Source organism: Thyridium curvatum (assembly GCF_004353045.1).
Source record: "Thyridium curvatum strain D216 chromosome Unknown NODE_35_length_383278_cov_80.659980, whole genome shotgun sequence".
Classification (NCBI taxonomy): domain Eukaryota; kingdom Fungi; phylum Ascomycota; class Sordariomycetes; order Thyridiales; family Thyridiaceae; genus Thyridium; species Thyridium curvatum.
In genome coordinates, this window is record NW_022156790.1 from 264260 (window position 1) to 282273 (window position 18014).

The following is an 18014-nucleotide window of genomic DNA, read 5'->3' on the forward strand; positions in this document are numbered from 1 at the left end:
AGTGCTTTCGGGGAAGAAGCGTGCAGTCCGGGGACGGAGATCTGCCTTCGACGATTGAGCAACGAGGATGACTTTAAGTAGACATCTATATGCAAAGCTCCTCATGCTGCACTGTGAGAGGGAAGGCTCTGGTGGCTGTGTCTTTGATGATCAGAAGAAACACTTGTTGCCGCAGACACATTCTGTTGGTGCGCTTGATTTGCTCTCCCGTCGTATAAGTGCACATGCTGTTGCCCCTGGATCCGTCAAAACCAACGCCACACCAACTAGCTGAGAAAGAATCATGCTGCCTGGACCAGAACGGGTACTGCCATACGATGGAACGTAGGGATGCAGGGCGCATAGGGGGTAGGGGTAAATCATGCACCTGTACCAAGACATTGAAGCCGTCCATGCAAACTTTAGGGTGCCGCAAAGCCCCCTCTTTCCATACACAGTACCTGACAAATGTTCGAAATTTACGCCTGCACTCTCCTCAGACGCCTCTCGGCAACTCTGTCCTGCTAGGGGTACAGTGGCCCGTCAGGAGAACTGATCTAGGTAAGTAATGCCAAGATTTTAATAGTGAAGCCTGGCGCAAATGCTCCACATAGATCGGCGCGCCAGGATCTATTCAGCTACCCGAAAAGGGACCACATTCCTATGCAGTGAGTACCTATTGGGACACGGCGCCAGAATGGCGCGACCTTGATAGGACCGCATTCTGTTGCCTGGCTGTGAGGAAGGCTCATTTAACGTTTGACCCACAGCCACTAAACTCAACCTGCCAGATGTTACATTTTGATCTTTTCTGAGGCTTACCGGATCTGTCTACTAATCTAGTCTTACATGCAATTCCCAGAGCATTTCTGCCGTGGAAACTTTCACAGGGCTCGTGGCTTGGTAGAACATCATTTCCATATTGAAAGAATGGATATATATGCCGGGTGTCTCGAGATGAAGGTGCCCTCAATGCTCCGGGCCTCATCATATCGAGACAGTCAACTCAATGACGCATAGAGTGCACACAGGACTGTGAACATAGTAGATTAGGAAGCAGACCTTGGCCTCTCATAGATCCTGAATCAACTTAAAGAGTATCGGTAACACAGTTCAGCCCCTTCTGTATCCATGACCTGGGAGACAGTGATATCAGGCGCCAGGCCGCCCAGCACTAGGAGGTCTTCAAGACTGGCAGCATTGCTGGTGTCAGTCCGCCCAGTGTACTCTCTCAGCCGATGTCCCGCGTCTTTTCTCTGCCACAGAAACCATAAGCGGTCCAACTGCGCATGATGGAGGTAAAAGATTGGGTCTAAAGACACGTTAAGATTAGGAGCCATCTCACGGGGAGGAGAAGATAGAACAGGCAGTGCACTCACCGTAGGGGGCTGTGAAGCTATAAAAGTCTCCTCGAATTCCATTCGGCGCCACATTATGAGGACCATTCTCGACAGCCAGGAAGAAGGTCTCGTAGTCTGCCGAGCCCAGAACCTCCTGCACCACCGCCGGGCTGGCGTTTCGTCCATGGAAGTCTGTAAAGCCGCGCGACAAGCAGTGCGGCCGCAAAGTTGAGCCATAAAACAAGGGGTGGAGATCTGCAAATGGGCCGTCGGTCACGCAATGTCCGTCGCCTACGCCCTTGGGTGCTGTGTGGTCCCCATTCCCACCGAATCCAGCAACGGCTGAAAATATCGGGGAACCTGGGAGGTTTTCCCAGTCCAGGGTCCAGTCCCAGTACCTAGTACCAGTTAACCATCCATCCCCATGCGGACAGGAAATTCTCCACTTGTTCTGATACGTACGGAAGAGCGCCTGTGTAGGTGCACTTGTCTTTGAGGTACTGCTCATACACTGAGATAAACCTTCTATGCCAAGAAAAGAATGCAGCCTTTCCATGCGCTATGTGGACTGTGAGCGCGGCCATCTCGGAAGGCTATGGGAACTTACTGCTGTGGGCGTGTAGATTATGAACAAAAGCAAAATCGTCATAAATTGTACCATTGCCTCCCAGAACAGACGGAGTACGAGCCAGGCAATTGACAGCTTCAATGTAGCTGGTTCGTTCCTCAAAAGAGAGTGCTCTCCACTCGATCCGGTAAGATGCATTTTGACATATGGTGGAGGAAGACGTCCCTGGAGGATTAGACAAACGATCTGATGGGGGAGCCGAGGCAGCGTTTCCGGCTCCGCGTAACTCACAAGACTCGGCTTGGAGGTGTCGGTGAAATAAAGCTGCCTCTTTGTAGCCCGCATAACTTCCCAGTAGGAATACCCCAACGAAGATTATCGTGGAGAGGGACAGGAGGAGCACCAGTCGCAAGAGGCGGGTCAATAGAGACTCACCCGGCGGTGCGTGTAGTGTGTTAGCATGCTCACGAAGACCAGCTTTGCCGGGAAGAAGGGACATGTATTTAGGTTTGGTCAAGAGTAGGTTCATCGTCGAGGGTTCGATCTGACTGTCGAAGGGTTTCTGTAATGAAAAGAAATGAAGGGTGTCGCTGAACAGTAAACGTGAGGTGATGTTGGTCATTCATCCGGAGTCCAGCATGCTTTGCAGTGTAGGGAACGGGGGCATTCTCTCCGAGGTTCTCTGTCTCTGGGAATGGCACCGGGTAAGCAGGACTGTTGAAGAAGGTGTGATGTGTTTTGCCAAGTCGTTGTTTCGAATATGTACGGAACTGGAAATGATCTCTGGTCAGCTGCAGCAAGGAAATATCGTGCAGACCTGCCGTATGAGGCAGTGAGAATGTTGTCATGTCTCAAGGCCCATACACGGTGATAATGTAACCTTTGGATGTTTCCCTGTGTAACTAACCTGCTATGCGCACCGGATTTTAAAACCACACCCTATATTAGAAGAAGTACCTAGGACGACATTTAGGCACATGTGAGATGCAAGATTTTGCAGGGCGCAACATTGTTCCTTTTGCGGTAGAATCGCCCTGGGTAGATAAGCCTTGTGACCGAAAGACACAGAGAACCAACAAGCTTTGTCCATCTGTTGTGCAACATCGGTTTAAAAGGGGGGGCATGCTTTCGTGCTTCAATGTTAATAACGATGTGGCGATCTCGATAACCCCAATACGGTCAAATGCTGCGCCGACGGGACGCGTTCGGCATTAGCTCAGATTTCCCATCAATCAAACAATGTCGATTGACATTTAACAAGCCTTTACATCTATCGTCTAAAATATAGCCGATCACTTGCTTGCAACGGCTATCAATTGTTCGGAACATCGGAATTACTGTCGACACCAGCCACACGAACAAGAGGCAGTGAGCTAGATGTTGAGAGGTCGCAATACTCCTAGAAAATCAACCCAAAAGACTTTCGTCTCTAACGTCTTCTTCAGTCGACATACTTCACTTTGTTAATTATTCTTTGATTTTCTGTCTCTAGACACAATGGACTGCAAAGGGCATGAAGCAGAGGGCCTTCTCAAGGATGAAGACTTGGAAATCAACACAAGTGATGATTCTGAGTGTCCAAACTGCTCGCCTCGGTCTTCCAAGAGACTTACTCTCAGGATCATTATGATCCATATTTCGGTCGCAGCTTTGTATCTCATAGTTATCACAGCGTGGCTCAAGGCTACTTTGCCTGCGCGACTTCCCAATCTCATATATGGTCAGTCTCTCAGCCAGATGTGTTCTATCATGGCATTTTATAACATCCATGACAGTACCAGCGAGGGACGCATTACAGTATCAGGTCACAGAGATGTACACTCGCGAGGACAACCCAAACCCGTTCATGGGAATGACCGACGCGTCTGACGAGGCATGGCATAGTCTGATGGAACGTAAGTCCAACTCTATCAACGCCACGACTTCTCCATGCTCACTGGCCCAGACACGAATTTTCGACTCACGGACGAAAATCTTCAAAGACTCAATAGGACATCAGTAGCTTTGGGCAGTGGAGGCTACCTTGGCATGCCCACTGTTTTCCATGAGCTACACTGTCTTGTAAGTTTCCAGAACTTTGGAAACAGAGACTAAGATGCTGAAAGCTGTCAGAAAATGATTCGCTGGTCTTCCAACTTGACCAGATACGGACACTGGTTTGGAGTTCGCGATCATGAAGAATTACAAACGCACGTCGGTAAGTATTTGATTTGCCGAAGATTGGCCTCAACTCAAGAAGCCCTTATCTGATTAATATAATAGATCACTGTATGGATGTCGTCCGTCAGAGTATAATGTGTCGAGCTGATATGTCGCCAATGACCTTCTACTGGACGCTCAAAAGCCGAGTCCCAGAGACCGATTTTGCTGCGGATCACGAATGCGTGGACTGGACAAAAGTTGAGCAGTGGCTGGAGGAACGTCGCGTCGACATCTATGGAGAGGGCGAACTGAACCACCCAGTCTATGGTGAGTGAGGCTAACAAAACACCGGCATTGTGATGTGCGCTGACCAAACCAGGGGCATCATATCCCAACGGCCACAGACTCATCGAGGACTGGGACGTTCCAAAGAAGCTCCCATTTGTTCCGCTGCCAACTTCGCAGAGACTAAAGGTCTAGTGATGCTCACGAGAGGCAGAGGCAATCTTGCTATGGGTGCGGGCGGGCCGCAGTGCGCGTGTGGCAGGAGAGGTTATCAGTCCACTGTGTGCCCCAGCGAGATATTCATAGGCTTTGACGATACAGTCAATAGTCTATATGAGTAGCTGCTTGCGTCAATGCGCAATACTAGTCACATATAACGCTGCTTCTCCGAAATGCTATCCGAGTGCCTAAAAGCAGCATTCACCGTGCCCACACTGAGCGATACGCAGACGAAGCTGCTAGTAGTCACTATTATCATGAGGATATGAGCTACATACTACGGGGTAGGTTTTCCTATTGGCCCGGTGACGTGTATCATGCGGAATAAGTTAGTAGCTTGGACTGATGTTGCAAATCCCGAAAGCGCGCAAGCGGTTTGGTTCTCAATTTTGACAAATGCCATTCGTTCGCTCGTTTGATGATAAGCAAGACATGCTGGCTTTCTCGTCCCTACGAAAAGGCCGAGGACCTGTGCAGGTCATTGTGACACAACGTCCTGCGGTCATCACCACCATGACGAGGGCTAGCAGATTTGGTCTTAATTTGGCAATGCCGGCCTTATCGGGCTGCGGGGGAGTTCGACTGGCTTTGACGCAGATGCAGGTCTCTCTAGCGTAGCTACCGCAGCTAAATTCAAACACTCACAAGCGACGGAGAGAATGGAAGTTCTTCCACCTGCTCTTTCTGTACTAGTTGAAGCTATGGAATTGCATCTGAATTCAGACCGAGCCGGACTTATAAGCTTCGAGGAGTGACACGAAAGCTTGCATGTGGATGGATCGACACTGCAAACAACAGGAAGAACACAACCAGTGCGTAAGCTGTTCGATGAAGACATGATAGCTACACGAGATTTTCGATTCTGAATAGCGCCATAAGGCCCTGACAGGTGCACGATTGTCACCTTCCCGAGCCCTAGTATCAATCTACGTACAGTATTACAGTACGAATGAGGGCTTAATAGCCACCTCCGAATCCCCTCCGACCCAGCGTGAATAGACCTCAACCTGACCATGTCCGCTATTTGCCAGTATGATTTCAGTGACAACTTTTAGGGATATCTTCCATCGACATAAGCCCATCGTGCTGTTTTTGCTCAGCAACGCCGATGTCATGGCTGTGGCCATCCGCAAAGGAGGCCCCTGGAAAGCAATTCATTAGAAGGTAGAATTCTAGAAGGAAAAACGGCTCAACAGATACACACCGAGGGTTGGATGACGGAGATAGCCTGGCTTCATAGGGTTGAATGATCGTTCTTTGGCCCAATCCTGAATGGCGTCGAAATTGACACAAGAGTGCGGTACATTAAAATCGGCCACCGGAGAAGCAGTGTCATCACTCCAAAACATCGTGATCAAGGACACATCGCCCCTACACATGGCTGCTTGGCGAAGGATTTCGATACAGTGTCCTAACATCCAGTATTAGCGATTCATTCATGTTGAGCACATGTCGCAACCCGCATTCCTTGACTTACGAGTATGCCAGTGATTTAACATCTCCTGATGTGGGTTCAGGTCGGGGAAGTAGTGGTCCTTGTAAACGTACTGACGGATTCGTTTCTTGATTTTATTAGCAAGTAGGCATACGAATGTAAAGCGAGATACTCACGAGGCAATGCAACTCGTGAATGACCCCCAAGGTGCCCCAGTAGGTATCTTCCTCGTCTGGTAGGGGAATGGAAGTCTTATTGATGCGCCTCAGGTCCTCGCCTGAAATTCTCACGTGGGCGTCTGGGCTCTTGTTATCAATTTTGCACAAGAGAATTGGTCCTGAGAGATGCTTACTTTCAACCAGCTCAGACCATGCTCTGTCAGACTCTTCAGAGGGCTCTGCGGAGAAGGGGCCGCGAAGACAAAGACCTGGATTGAAGACCTTGGACTCGTACTCCACGATCGAGTTTGCAGGAGCTATCATTCATCAATCAGTAGGTGATCATCGAATCAAACACGCAACTGAAGGTTCTCTAAACTTACAGTGCACAATGTCCTTGCGAAGGTCATGGAACCAACGGCCTCGGCTAGCAAGGACGAAGAAAACGACTGTGTATGTACACACCAGGACGAAATGACCAAGGAAAGAATATGAATGAATTCGTGATGTGCTCGTCGTCCTTCTATCAAGCTGAGGTTGGGTCTGGTGCTTGGACAACAAGCCATCTTCAGAGTCGATGTCTTCATATGACATTGCTTGGCCTGTTTTGTCGTCAGTGGGTATCTTCGTGAAGCCGTTTCCTTTGCCCAGATTTGTCAAAGGCATTTTCAGCCATCGAACGTGCTTGAAGCCCCTATATGGCAACATGTTGGGCCTCACGAGCTTTGGAAGTGAGGTGCGTAGATTTCCAACCCGACTTCACTGGATTTGCAAGACGATGCAATCGTTGATATGACCGTGTAAACTAATTCCTGTATCATAATCAACTATCTTTCTAGGATATGAGCGAGTTCGTTCTTGAGGCCAATCGCAGTACACTGCAGAACTGTAGTGACAGCAAAAGAGAACGTGGGTGTGGGGGGCTGATTCCAATATGCATGGGCTATTGGTGACACCAACAGACTGGACTGCCCGAATTGGGAATGTCACGCGCGCTGAAGACTTCAAAGATTCCAGTAATACCAACGTCCACAATCGATAAACCGAATATGCCGAGCAAATAGAGCGCGAAAAATATTTCCGCGGAAGCTGACCTCCGTGTCGAAGCCATGCAGCCTGCGTTCGGGTCACCGGCTAGTTGCCCGGGGCCGACAAAGCACAGTGACTCCGTGTTCCATCAGTTTCAACATTATACGACCTCACCGATTGCAGGTCGTGCATGCATTGAATGAGACTTGTATGCAATATCCTGTGTTCCTCAAGGAGATCAGTACCTCATTAAGAAGGTGGTAATGACAAATGGCTCATCCCGCTGCAGTTGGCTCATATGCACCTTTGGCCACAAATTGTCATCTCGAGACTCCCGAGTCCCATCCGCGTCAAGTTTCTGCGTTAGGTGCAGAGTCACACACTCCGCTACAGACACCCCCTGACCGGAGGGCTAAAATTAATAACTCACAGTATAGTATACTTCGGACGTCGTTTTGGTTGATAGGTCGAGTCTGCGAATCTCAATATGAGCTTCTCTTGTACGTGACATCGGTGTAATCTTCGCGAAACGGAAGAGTCTTGGAATATGCTCATATGGGCTACAAAACTGAGCTCAGTTCCCAGCCTACTTTCTGTCAAAGCCTCTCCTCAAATTCTCTCAACCCTGATCCTTTCCGCTGTATTACCATCAATCACTACATCAAACACAACCCTCACTTACCGTGAGCACAATGCTTGTGAAACTCCCTGTTGCCTTGCTTGCCCTGCTTGCTCCCGTCTTGCAGGCATCCCCGATCAAGGCCAAGAGCTTGGGTGAGCAATCTCTCTTTATCACTCAGCCATTTTCATAAACAACACAGGCTCCTAACTTTGAATAGTCTTGTCGGGTCATGATGTTCGTGCTCCTGATGACGCAGACGCCGCCTACAAGATCTTATATGCCGCCAGGCAGGAAGACGGCACCGTCAAGCGGGACGATGCTGATGCCGCCTACAAGATCTTGTACGCCACCAGGGAGCAAGATGGCACTGCCAAGCGCGATGATGCCGATGCCGCCTACAAAATACTTTATGCTTCTAGGGAGGAGGAGCATGAGTCTCACCAGTGAGGTGGCTCGTGTCTGCTAGCCACGAATGGTCGCACACAGGCCCACTGTGTTGAAGATAGTCACGCTGGCTCAGAAAGTTCAACCAACAAATTTCTGTTTCAAAGGCAACGGATTTCCATGTGATTTACACCTAGTCACTCGTTTAGTCAGTGGGGTTACTCAGTTCTTGGTCAGCTAGTGACCCAGTATCTCCCTGAAATTATGTTATTGCTGCGAGTAGCTTGAGTTGCTGCGGAGCTTGATTCATCAAGTTGTGGAGATCCAGCTGTCTTACGTCCTCCGTCCACTAGTGGCTAAAGGCGACACATCATGCATCAGGGTACTCTAATTCTCGAGGGATCCTGCTCAGTACACCAAACTCAGTATTAGGAAAACTGGAGAATCTAAATAATCACAATCGGCGGCATGTTGATGGCACTCTGCCAGAACGAAGGGTCGATCCCCCATGCTACTCCGACCCTTCGGAAGCGGCCCGTGAACGGAGCCTCTTGTACCCCGTTGGTCCCTTCCGCCTCCAGAGCGATGGCAAATGTTCTCATAGACCCATTCCGCATCTCGCTATTCATGCAGCATAGTAGCCAAAGAATACGGACCGACCCGATGGGTGCGCAGTCCGGACAGAGTGGCACGTCGTAGCGCACCTCGCCCACCTTCTCCGGCGTCCCCGCAGGGCCTGCCTTGTACAAATTCAGGCGATCTTGCGGGCCGTTCGTGAACGAGACATTCAAGTTATCTTTGGGCTGGGCGTATGCTTCTTGGCAAGCGAACACTAGGCCAATCTTGCCATGGATTGTGAGTGCTCCGCCTTTGACGGCGCCGTAGGGATCTGACGTCGGCTCGACTGATACGCTAATGATCTTGGGCAAGTATTCCGGGTCCGGATCTGCGTTGAATGTAAACCAGTACCCATTGATCCAGGATGGGTAGTGAATGGGTCCCTTGACCGAGGCCCAGGACCAGCTAGGAGCGAGGTACTCAAGAGGCCGAGTGTGTTGCTTGAACCCTCTGCTCACGTGCCAGTCGCTTGCCCACAGCAGGCAGTGCGGAAGGAATGACTTCCACAGTCCGGCGCAATACTCATCGGACGTGCTCTCGGCTATGGACCTGGCTATGCCAGACAGGGCAGGCAGGATGTCTGTCTGTCGAGTAAGTGATCGGCTAGTGTATGCCTGTACCAGTTCAAGCCAGGCAAGCCTTTGCTTTGTGACAGTCTCCAGCGGTTTCGAATCGTTGATTGGCAAACCAATACTCGTAGGCCTGGAAGCTGTTCCCCCATCAAAGAACCGGCCCTTGTCGAAAGAACCTGAATCGCCCCAGGGGAACTCTAGAGTGGCCCTCATTTCGCGGCACTCCCAGCGAATTGAATCCTTGGAGTAGAAGACGATCCGCGGGGAGAGTTCGCGTTCCTGAAGACACCAGCCGCGTGTCGATAGTGGATCCGATGTTAAGACCTGCGCCACTGGAAAGGTGTCCCTGCTCCAGAGCCGGAAGATGGTGTTGGATCCCTCACTATTCTTACACTCGAGATCCACGGGACCATACGACCGCACGTCGTCGTGAACATAACAGCCCTCCCTCCCGCTTGAAGATGAAGATGCCGCAATCGTTAGGTGAGCGGATGAATAGACAGATGCCATTTGCGCCGCCTCTTTCTCCCAGTCCTGACGAGAATCCTGGATGATGCAAAGCGAATCGATCCACACGTAGCGAATGCTGATGCGACGCGCAATGCCGATGAAATCCCGGAAGGTAAGCGGAAGCTCGTCGATGGAGATATACATATGGCGGTCCTCTAATGTAAGAGAGGTTGTCTTAGCACCTGCAGGCATGTTCAGGCCCCAGCAGTGGCTCAAGGCCAAGTATTTGCTCTCTCCAACATCGAGATTCTCACTCTGGACGAGCGCAAGTGTCGGCTGCCTTGTCGTCCCAACATCGATCAAACGAGTAGGGAGGAAGGGTTTCGAGCCCTCGCAGCACTTGTGGCCTTCTAGACAGACTTTTGACCACCGCTCTAGTAACTGAGCTTCGTACAAAAGATACTCAGGGCTGCCCTTTGCGCGGTCACCCGCAGCGGGAGGCTGTTCGCTTTCTGTATAAACGTGTTAATTAGTCCCAGAATGAGAGGAGCCGACTACTACACATACGCCACTCAGATGGTATCGCAAATGACCGGAAACGCCCGGCCTCGGTGTAGTCGAGGTTCACAATCTGATCCCCGAACTTGGAGCTGCTCAAGCGCACGCGTTCATCTCCCTTCCACGACCTCTTGAGGGCATACTTCCCGGCGTGCTCGGATGAACTACTTTCGATGGCGTGCAGGAATAGACAGCATCCGGGACATCCTGCGGCAGCTGATGTCTTGAGATCATGTACTGTCGGCTGGTGATCATGAGTACACTGGGTATCGCGGCGGAAACTAAACAGGTTGATAGGGATACCGTGGCAGTAGTCACAGAAAGCCACCATGACGAAGGCGCTGGAGTATATGTATTGATCAAGCACGGATGTGAATTTTTAAACCTGCGTTTCCAAGTCCCAAGTCCTATTGTTGGTTGTGGTAGCAAAGAGTCAGCTGAGGGATTTCACGCCCGAGCTGAAAGCTGAACCGGCATTAAGTAGTCGCGTCGCCCCGTGACGCCACACCGATGAGGGGCGCCTCATACTAATTCATGCACGCACAATACCATATCCCTTCCTCATCGTGTTGAATAGAGCTCTTCCGGGGCGTGTTTGCCGGTCAAATCTCCTCAAACATGGCACCATCATGAGACTCCCCACTCTGTTGCTCCACATCATCCTCGAGAGGAACTACTTAAAGACGACTAACAGCCGCCGGCAAATACCGAATGGTCTATTAGTGTAGTGGCTATCACATCGGAGTAAGTCTCATCAACCGTTCTCCACTAAACCTTCCGACTTGTATTCTAATCTATCCACCAGTTCTGATTCCGGGAACGCATGTTCGATTCATGCATGGACTGTGCCTTTTTCTTTTTGCAGGTGTGGCTTTTATTAGCGGCCCGTTTCATCTGGCATGTTGAATTTGAACCTATCAGAGGGATGTCGAACTATTATGCTTCTGTGATGGATTGCGGAGGTTGATGCAAATACACAAATCACGGTGCTGGTTAAATAAGTAGGTATTGATGCCACTCAGGGTTCCTCCGTTACTGGCTTTTTAGAATGAAGAATACTCTTAAAAGGTTTGGATAAGCTCATATGCTTGATTGATTAACTTGGTTTTAATAATGTCGCGGCATGGACACACTGGTCTCGCACCAGTCCGACACCTGGTGTGATTCGGTGATTCCCGGGAGGACCTCACAATGCCAAGTTTACTCGGAGACCTATCAATGTCTAGGTGCATGTGTTGGAGAGCTGAGGGCACACATCATGGCCAATGAGATCCCCACTATTCTGTTACACTACATCATCTTCGACTGCTTGGTGTTTTGGGTCGCTACTTATGCAGGTCAGGGTGAAAGGTGAAAGGACTCCACTTCTTCAGCCCAGCCAGTTCACTTCCAAGTTTCTTGCCGTACGCGTCGCCTACTACACTCACCTAACCTAACCGTACCAGAAAATTACTCTTGCCACAGCTGTTCTTTAACATTACCCGATCCAAGAGAGTCACCATGTCTTCTCACGGAGTGCCGGAGGTGCTGATGAAAAAGGTCGACGAGTATGTCGATTCGCTGGCCCCTCAAATCCAGCCCCGCATCGCGTCAGAGCTCGAGCTTTTCCAGCAGAAAACGATCGACAGCTTGGAAGACAAAGTCGTCGACGCCTTCCGCTCGCTCTTCCAGAAGGACTCGTCGAGCAACACCTCCAGAGGGAGCCCCTGGGCTCTCGACAACGCCGCACCAGAGGCGTACGGCGGGCAGTCGCTGCCTTTCGCCGACGAGATCGCCAGCTTGACCCGCAGCTTCAGCCAGATCGCTGACGGCGCGAGCGATGACCTGCGCGACATCTTTGACCTCACCGAAGGTGGCGGCGGCGGCAGCAGCGGCGACAGCAGCAGGTCCCGCGGCGGCGATGCCTTCTCGCAGGGTGGCAGCAGCACCAAGGCCTTCTTCTCTGCCGCATTGAACGTCGTGCAGGACCACCTGGACAAGAACAACAGCGGAGGCGGAGGCGGAGGCGGAGGCGGAGGCCCGAAGTTCCAGCTCGACGGCCTGCTCGGCGTGCTCAGCGATACAGTCAAGGACGCCGCGCGCAACCCCGAGGAGAAAGCGCGCCTCATCACGCCCGAGATCAAGGAGAAGGTCGGCGCCAAGCTCCGCGACCAGCACGCGCCCATCGCAGAGCAGTTCACGCGCATCGCTCTCGACCACATCAAGCACTGGCTGCGCGGCAACACGAGCACGCGGGACCTGGGCGACGGTGTCCGGGGCGAGGTCGAGGACCAGGTCAAGGATCTGGTCAAGGGCTTCAGCGGCCTATTTGGGAAGAAGCACTCGTCGAGCGATGGGGGATCGGCGAGGGGCTTCGGCGGCGACCGGGATCGGGATGGCGAGGAAGGAGGGGAGAAGAGCGGCGGGTTCTCCAAGGTCATCAGCGACAAGCTCAGCACGGGCCTGGCGAAGGTGCATAGGGAGGTGCGCCTCGAGTTCCGCAAAGTCCTTGGTGAGATTGAGAAGCAGCTATTCGAATTCCTGCCCGACGAGGTGCAGCGCCCGCTGGAGAAGATCCTGGGCGGGAACCCCTTCGACTCCCAGCTGGACCGCGATGCCGAGCCCAGCGCGGACCGCGGCTTCGGCGACGATATCAAGGCCAAGCTTGTGGGCAAGATCCGCGCGCTGGTGCGCAAGGTGCAGGAGACGCTACGCGAGAGTATCCTAGGGGTAGTTAATGGTGGGCACCGCAAGTTTGAGCGCGAGAGCTGGACCTTTGTGCAAGGTATCGTGGAGAGCAAGGTACAGAGATACTTGCCGAAGGTCAAGATTACGGTCCCTGACGACATTGGCAACGAGGGTGTCAGCGTTGGAGCGCTGGTGCAAAATACGCAGCTCGGTGGTGGAAGTCAGCCTGCACCGTCTAATGGACCATCCTATCAGCAGAACACGCCACAGGGACCGCCTCAAACTTATGGCCAAAACGCGCCATATGAGTCGACTCCGGCACATGGTCAGAACGCGGGATACGGCCAACCGCAGTCCTATGGTCAGAGCCAGCCATATCAGCAGAGCCAGCAGGGCTCGTCATACGGTCAGAATCAATCCTACGGACAGAATCCGTCACATGAACAGGGAGCACCATATGGTCAGGGGCAATCACATCCTCAGAACCCATCGTATGGCCAGGATCCGGGATACAGTGGAAACCATTCGGATAGCCAGAATCAGACCTTCGGCCAGGGACAACAGTACCCCCAGAGTCAACCGTACGGCCCGACCCAGCAATACGGTCAGAATCCGCCGTATTAAGAACGGCAAGAGCGGCGAGGTTCGACTCAAAGAATGTGTACATTTTGAAGAGTACTGCGGGTTACTGCACTCATCTTCTAGTAGGACCCAGACCCCTTAGTATGAACGACCTTTATGTAGCGGTACAGATACAAATAGCAGAAAAAGGGGGATCTGGAGTTGATCGACTCAATTTGGTAGTTCACTGCTCAAGTGATTGCTCCACACATTGTGGACATCTATCTCAAACATCACACACCGAATACAAGACAGAGCAACTCTTCAAGATGGAGAGTGTATCAGTATTGGCTCTAGAGTAAACAGACCCTGGATCGTTGCAACTTGCCACGTGCTCAGGCACCCATTTTGATTGGACTTGTGTTTGCAACACAACGCCTGAATTGGAGCCGGGTCACCGGGTTTGTGATAGAGTCGTTGATGGACCATGTTATGAACACGAAGTTGTGCGCCTGTCTCGACGATCATCAGTGTGCAACGTTACGCATCGGCTCGCGTTCTAGCGCTCTGTGGCTGCTGGATCCGGGCATGCGACTAACACAACAGCGGCAACCAAACCACCATTCAGCTCCACCAGCGTTACCAGACTAACCTGATGTTTAATGTTCTAGCTGGTTGCAACATCGGCTGTGAATTCCGATGCTTCTGTGGCCATTGTTGAACGATAAAAGCAACGGATCAAGCTTGAAGGGGGACAGCCATGGACTGCGAGACGAGCAACAAGGCAGTTATTCACGCAGAGGCGCCTCAGACCAACGACAATGGCAAACACACCCCTCCTCCATTCCCTCAACCGCAACGGCTTCGTCAAGATTCCCAGGGTGGTAACCGGACCCCAGCTGGACCGGCTTCGCGAAGCAGCCCAATCAGCCGCCAAGCTTGGGCGGGATGGTAAATGGCGCGATGTCAGAACCCTTCCCAAGCAATTTCCGCCCTGGAATGTGGGCGAGAACCCGGCCCAGGAGGGAATCTGGGGTATCCAGGGTGTCATGCACCCCAACATGCCCCTGCACGATGAGTTCATCAGGCTGTACTTCTCGGAAGACCTGATCCTCAAGCCTACCAAGCAGCTACTGCAGTGCTCAGGTGAAGATCTTGTCATGGAGCTCTTCAATCTGCTCATCCGCCCCGATCGAGACTTTGAGCTGCGCTGGCACCGTGACGACATCCCCGCCACGGCTGACCCCGAGCAAGAAATGGAGAGGCTTGGCAAACCCGCATTCCACGCCCAGTGGAACCTGGCCCTCTATGAAGACACCAGCCTTGTTGTCATTCCTGGCAGCCACAAGCGAGCCCGTACCGAGACTGAGCGCAACGCCGATCCGTACGAAGCTGTTCTTCCCAATCAGCTCGTCGTGCGGATGGAACCCGGTGACATAGTGTTCTACAATAACAACATCCTGCACCGTGGCGTGTACGACTCGAGTAAGGAGCGCATGACCCTCCACGGTAGCTGCGGCCATGTTGATGGCGCCAAAGCGCGCGCGCGTAATGTGCTACAGCATGGCGTGCGCGAATGGATCTCCCAGATGGACTTTGGGAAGGCTCTGGAGGGTGTTGAGAAGACACAGGCCGAGCTTATGCGTCAGAACTTGCTCGCGATGGGACGGGAGGCTGGTGAGGTTGGCTACTCGCTTGATGGATAGCCAGAACATATTTTAATGCTAGCACTATGATAATACAGATTGAACCGGTTACAGTTGCACTGCGTATTCTGTTGCTAATTTGACTGGGTTTGCATCTGCAAAGAATCTAGGTGCTGACACTGATCGTGTTACTGTCTAGGCGCAACTGAAATAGGCTGGACACTTTGTTTTGCAATATGAGACATAGAATTGTAGATTGTGAAGAATGATAGAGTGTGAACTAATCTGTCGTGATCCGGTTGTCATTCATTTTGTGAGGGCCTTGCACAGAGCGCTACCCTGTTGATGTTTAACCCTTGACCACGAACTTTACCTTGTGTCCAGCCACTTCTGCTTTACAAACTAAGGAGCATCTGGGTCAGGGTTATTGAACCACTTTCTGTCAGTAATGCCTTCTGCCGTCATACTTTTCCCGGCCTGCGGTTCGAGTTCAAGAACCACGACCTCATTTAGTTGTCCAGGTGGAAGCATATAGCAGCCAGGCAGGTAAAGGCTCTGCTGCGGACCCACAGTCCAGTACTTTCCGAGGTTTATTCCATTCACCCATACCACGCCCTTGATAACATTCGTCAGGGCAAGGTAGGTGTCGCGGTTGATATCAGGTCCCGTCGCAGACGGGGTATTGAAATGGCCCTTGTAGAACACGGGTGGGCTATTCGCGCGCACGGCGTACGGTCCGCTTGCGGAAGATGCTGCCGAAACGTTGTCGAGTGGGAGGGAGTACATGGACCAGCCCTGCACTGCGGTGCCGCCGATGGTCACATCCCCCTTGATGCCCTTGACCTGATCGGTGATGTTGGGCCCATACTTAACGCGGCCAAGGTTCTCGACCAGAAGCTGGAGGACGTCGCCCTGGGCAAGATTGACGTTGACTGTTCGATACTTTGAGTAACTGACGTCAATCACACCTGAGCGTGTACCGTTGATGAGAACAATGATTCGATCCCGCGGGCCGTTCACCAGGCCGATTGCGCCACTGACGGGCGACCTTGCCACATGCTCGTACAGAACAAAGCCGTAGGACTGGCCCAGGGCATCCATGCTGATTGGCATCGCGTTCTTGGCGGTGGGTGTCTTGGCCTCGAGGTCGAAGAGGCTTCCCACGGCTTCCAGAGCCAGCGCGGGCACAGTCGACATGCTCCCGACGTCAGGCACGTTGGGGGCTGGCCCGGAGTACTTGGTGAACAGCTCACGATACTTGTAGAAGCTCGGCCTCACACGCCCGCTCTCATCCAGGGGTGCCGCGTTGTCGGAATAGGACGTAGTCGTAGTTGCCAATTGGATCTGCTTTGTCGGGTACAGGTCGGCGCCATTCTGGAATCCCCAGTTCGTCACCCGTTGAACGTGTACAAACTGAACGAGTGGTTGTTCTTGAGGACCCATTCAAGATCATTCAAGTGGTTTTGCAGGGCTGTCGCTGCGTTCGCGTCGCTATCTTGGTGTCCGTTCAAGAGCCAACTCGTACCCCCAGTCATGTAATATTCGCCACACAAGAAGGGCCCAAGACTGCTGGCATGCGCATACTTATTGCGGGCCTCCAACCCTTGTTGGGGCGAGTCATCCGTCTCGGCAAGAATGCCATTGAGGGCACCGCGAGTGACATACCATTCGGTATTGCCATCATTTGTATAGAGAAAGACGTCAAAGTTGGCCTTGAAAATGTCTGCAAGGGCGGCAAGGTACGTCTTGTCAGCGCCACCATACTGCTTGCCGTTGGCGTCCTGGAGGATGAAGCTGCCGTATTCGTTTTCGAGTTGGACCATCAGGATAGGACCGCCGTATGGCACCTGTAGAGAGTGTATCTCGCTTGCTAGACGCTCAATGTAGGCTCGGCTTGCTTTCAAGAAGGGCGCGTTGTTCTGGCGGACAGCCATGTTGGGGATCTGGCTGAGCCAGGAGGGGAAGCCTCCCCATTCATGCTCGGCGCTGATGTAGGGCCCGGGTCGGAGGACGACATTGAGGCCTTGCTGCTGGGCAAGCCGAAAGAATTGGGCCACATTGTTTCGGCCGGTAAAGTCCCATTGGCCTTGCTTGGGCTCGAGTTCGTTCCAGAAGACATAAGAGAAGACAGTGTTCAAGCCCATCGCGCGAGCCATCTGCAAGCGCTGCTCCCAATACTGATAAGGCATACGTTGCGGGTCCATCTGCCCTCCGAGTATCTGGTAAGGTTCACCATTGAGGAGGAATGAGCTGTTGTTGTAGGTGAAGGACGACGCCTGCACGAGTGACAAGCAAGGCAACAAGGCTGTAGTGAGGCTCGTTATGCGCATCTTGCCTTACGTTCTTTCTATATTACAGCAGGCTCCAGTCGATCTGATTTGCTGGTGGTAAAGTCTGCGAGACCGAAGAAAGTTGCGAGTGGTATGGATCAGTTATGATGGCAATGCTTTGAAACTTGGATGCTCATCGAGAAGTTGGTTCACTGTCCAGCTTCCTATACTTCAGCCAAGACGCAAGGCAGCTAAATACAAAAAGAAAACATATGAGGTTATCGCTGCGTGCCTCGAAGAAGAACTGCGCCAGAGCTGCGATGACACTGTAGATCACGGAGCTCAACATGTTCTAATTCCCCATGGAGGCCTAGCGTTAGTTTCCCCGCAGTAGAAATGTAACCTGAACATCTACAGTAACATATCAGCTTTTCATCTCATGGGCGGACGGAAGGGATATCTCACGCTCTGTGATTTGAATGTAACCTCACTATTGACTCAGTGATTTGGT

General features: G+C 52.0%; 8 protein-coding genes across 8 annotated transcripts; 4 read left to right on the top strand and 4 right to left on the bottom strand.

Moving 5' to 3' along the window:
• Positions 1–1064: 1064 nt before the first annotated feature.
• Positions 1065–2085, bottom strand: E0L32_006292 (uncharacterized protein; the record flags this gene model as incomplete). Its single annotated transcript, XM_031140909.1, has 4 exons — positions 1065–1291; positions 1359–1717; positions 1782–1912; positions 1978–2085. The coding sequence occupies 4 exons, from the start codon at positions 2083–2085 to the stop codon at positions 1065–1067; spliced, it is 825 nt and encodes a 274-aa protein (XP_030995030.1).
• A 1299-nt stretch (positions 2086–3384) lies between these two features.
• Positions 3385–4509, top strand: E0L32_006293 (uncharacterized protein; the record flags this gene model as incomplete). The annotated part of the gene is made up of 6 exons (XM_031140910.1): positions 3385–3607; positions 3663–3782; positions 3833–3948; positions 4000–4084; positions 4150–4356; positions 4409–4509. 6 exons carry the CDS (start codon positions 3385–3387, stop codon positions 4507–4509), a joined length of 852 nt encoding a protein of 283 aa, XP_030995031.1.
• A 1196-nt stretch (positions 4510–5705) lies between these two features.
• On the bottom strand, positions 5706–6834 carry E0L32_006294 (uncharacterized protein; the record flags this gene model as incomplete). The annotated part of the gene is made up of 5 exons (XM_031140911.1): positions 5706–5944; positions 6011–6095; positions 6145–6266; positions 6321–6443; positions 6510–6834. 5 exons carry the CDS (start codon positions 6832–6834, stop codon positions 5706–5708), a joined length of 894 nt encoding a protein of 297 aa, XP_030995032.1.
• A 1013-nt stretch (positions 6835–7847) lies between these two features.
• On the top strand, positions 7848–8224 carry E0L32_006295 (uncharacterized protein; the record flags this gene model as incomplete). The annotated part of the gene is made up of 2 exons (XM_031140912.1): positions 7848–7929; positions 7995–8224. 2 exons carry the CDS (start codon positions 7848–7850, stop codon positions 8222–8224), a joined length of 312 nt encoding a protein of 103 aa, XP_030995033.1.
• Positions 8225–8607: 383 nt separating this feature from the next.
• On the bottom strand, positions 8608–10690 carry E0L32_006296 (uncharacterized protein; the record flags this gene model as incomplete). The annotated part of the gene is made up of 2 exons (XM_031140914.1): positions 8608–10313; positions 10369–10690. The coding sequence occupies 2 exons, from the start codon at positions 10688–10690 to the stop codon at positions 8608–8610; spliced, it is 2028 nt and encodes a 675-aa protein (XP_030995034.1).
• Positions 10691–11859: 1169 nt separating this feature from the next.
• E0L32_006297 (uncharacterized protein) lies at positions 11860–13650 on the top strand (the record flags this gene model as incomplete). Its single annotated transcript, XM_031140915.1, has 1 exon — positions 11860–13650. One exon carries the CDS (start codon positions 11860–11862, stop codon positions 13648–13650), a length of 1791 nt encoding a protein of 596 aa, XP_030995035.1.
• Positions 13651–14408: 758 nt separating this feature from the next.
• On the top strand, positions 14409–15293 carry E0L32_006298 (uncharacterized protein; the record flags this gene model as incomplete). Its single annotated transcript, XM_031140916.1, has 1 exon — positions 14409–15293. One exon carries the CDS (start codon positions 14409–14411, stop codon positions 15291–15293), a length of 885 nt encoding a protein of 294 aa, XP_030995036.1.
• A 342-nt stretch (positions 15294–15635) lies between these two features.
• Positions 15636–17563, bottom strand: E0L32_006299 (uncharacterized protein; the record flags this gene model as incomplete). Its single annotated transcript, XM_031140917.1, has 2 exons — positions 15636–16663; positions 16759–17563. 2 exons carry the CDS (start codon positions 17561–17563, stop codon positions 15636–15638), a joined length of 1833 nt encoding a protein of 610 aa, XP_030995037.1.
• Between the last annotated feature and the right edge of the window lie 451 nt (positions 17564–18014).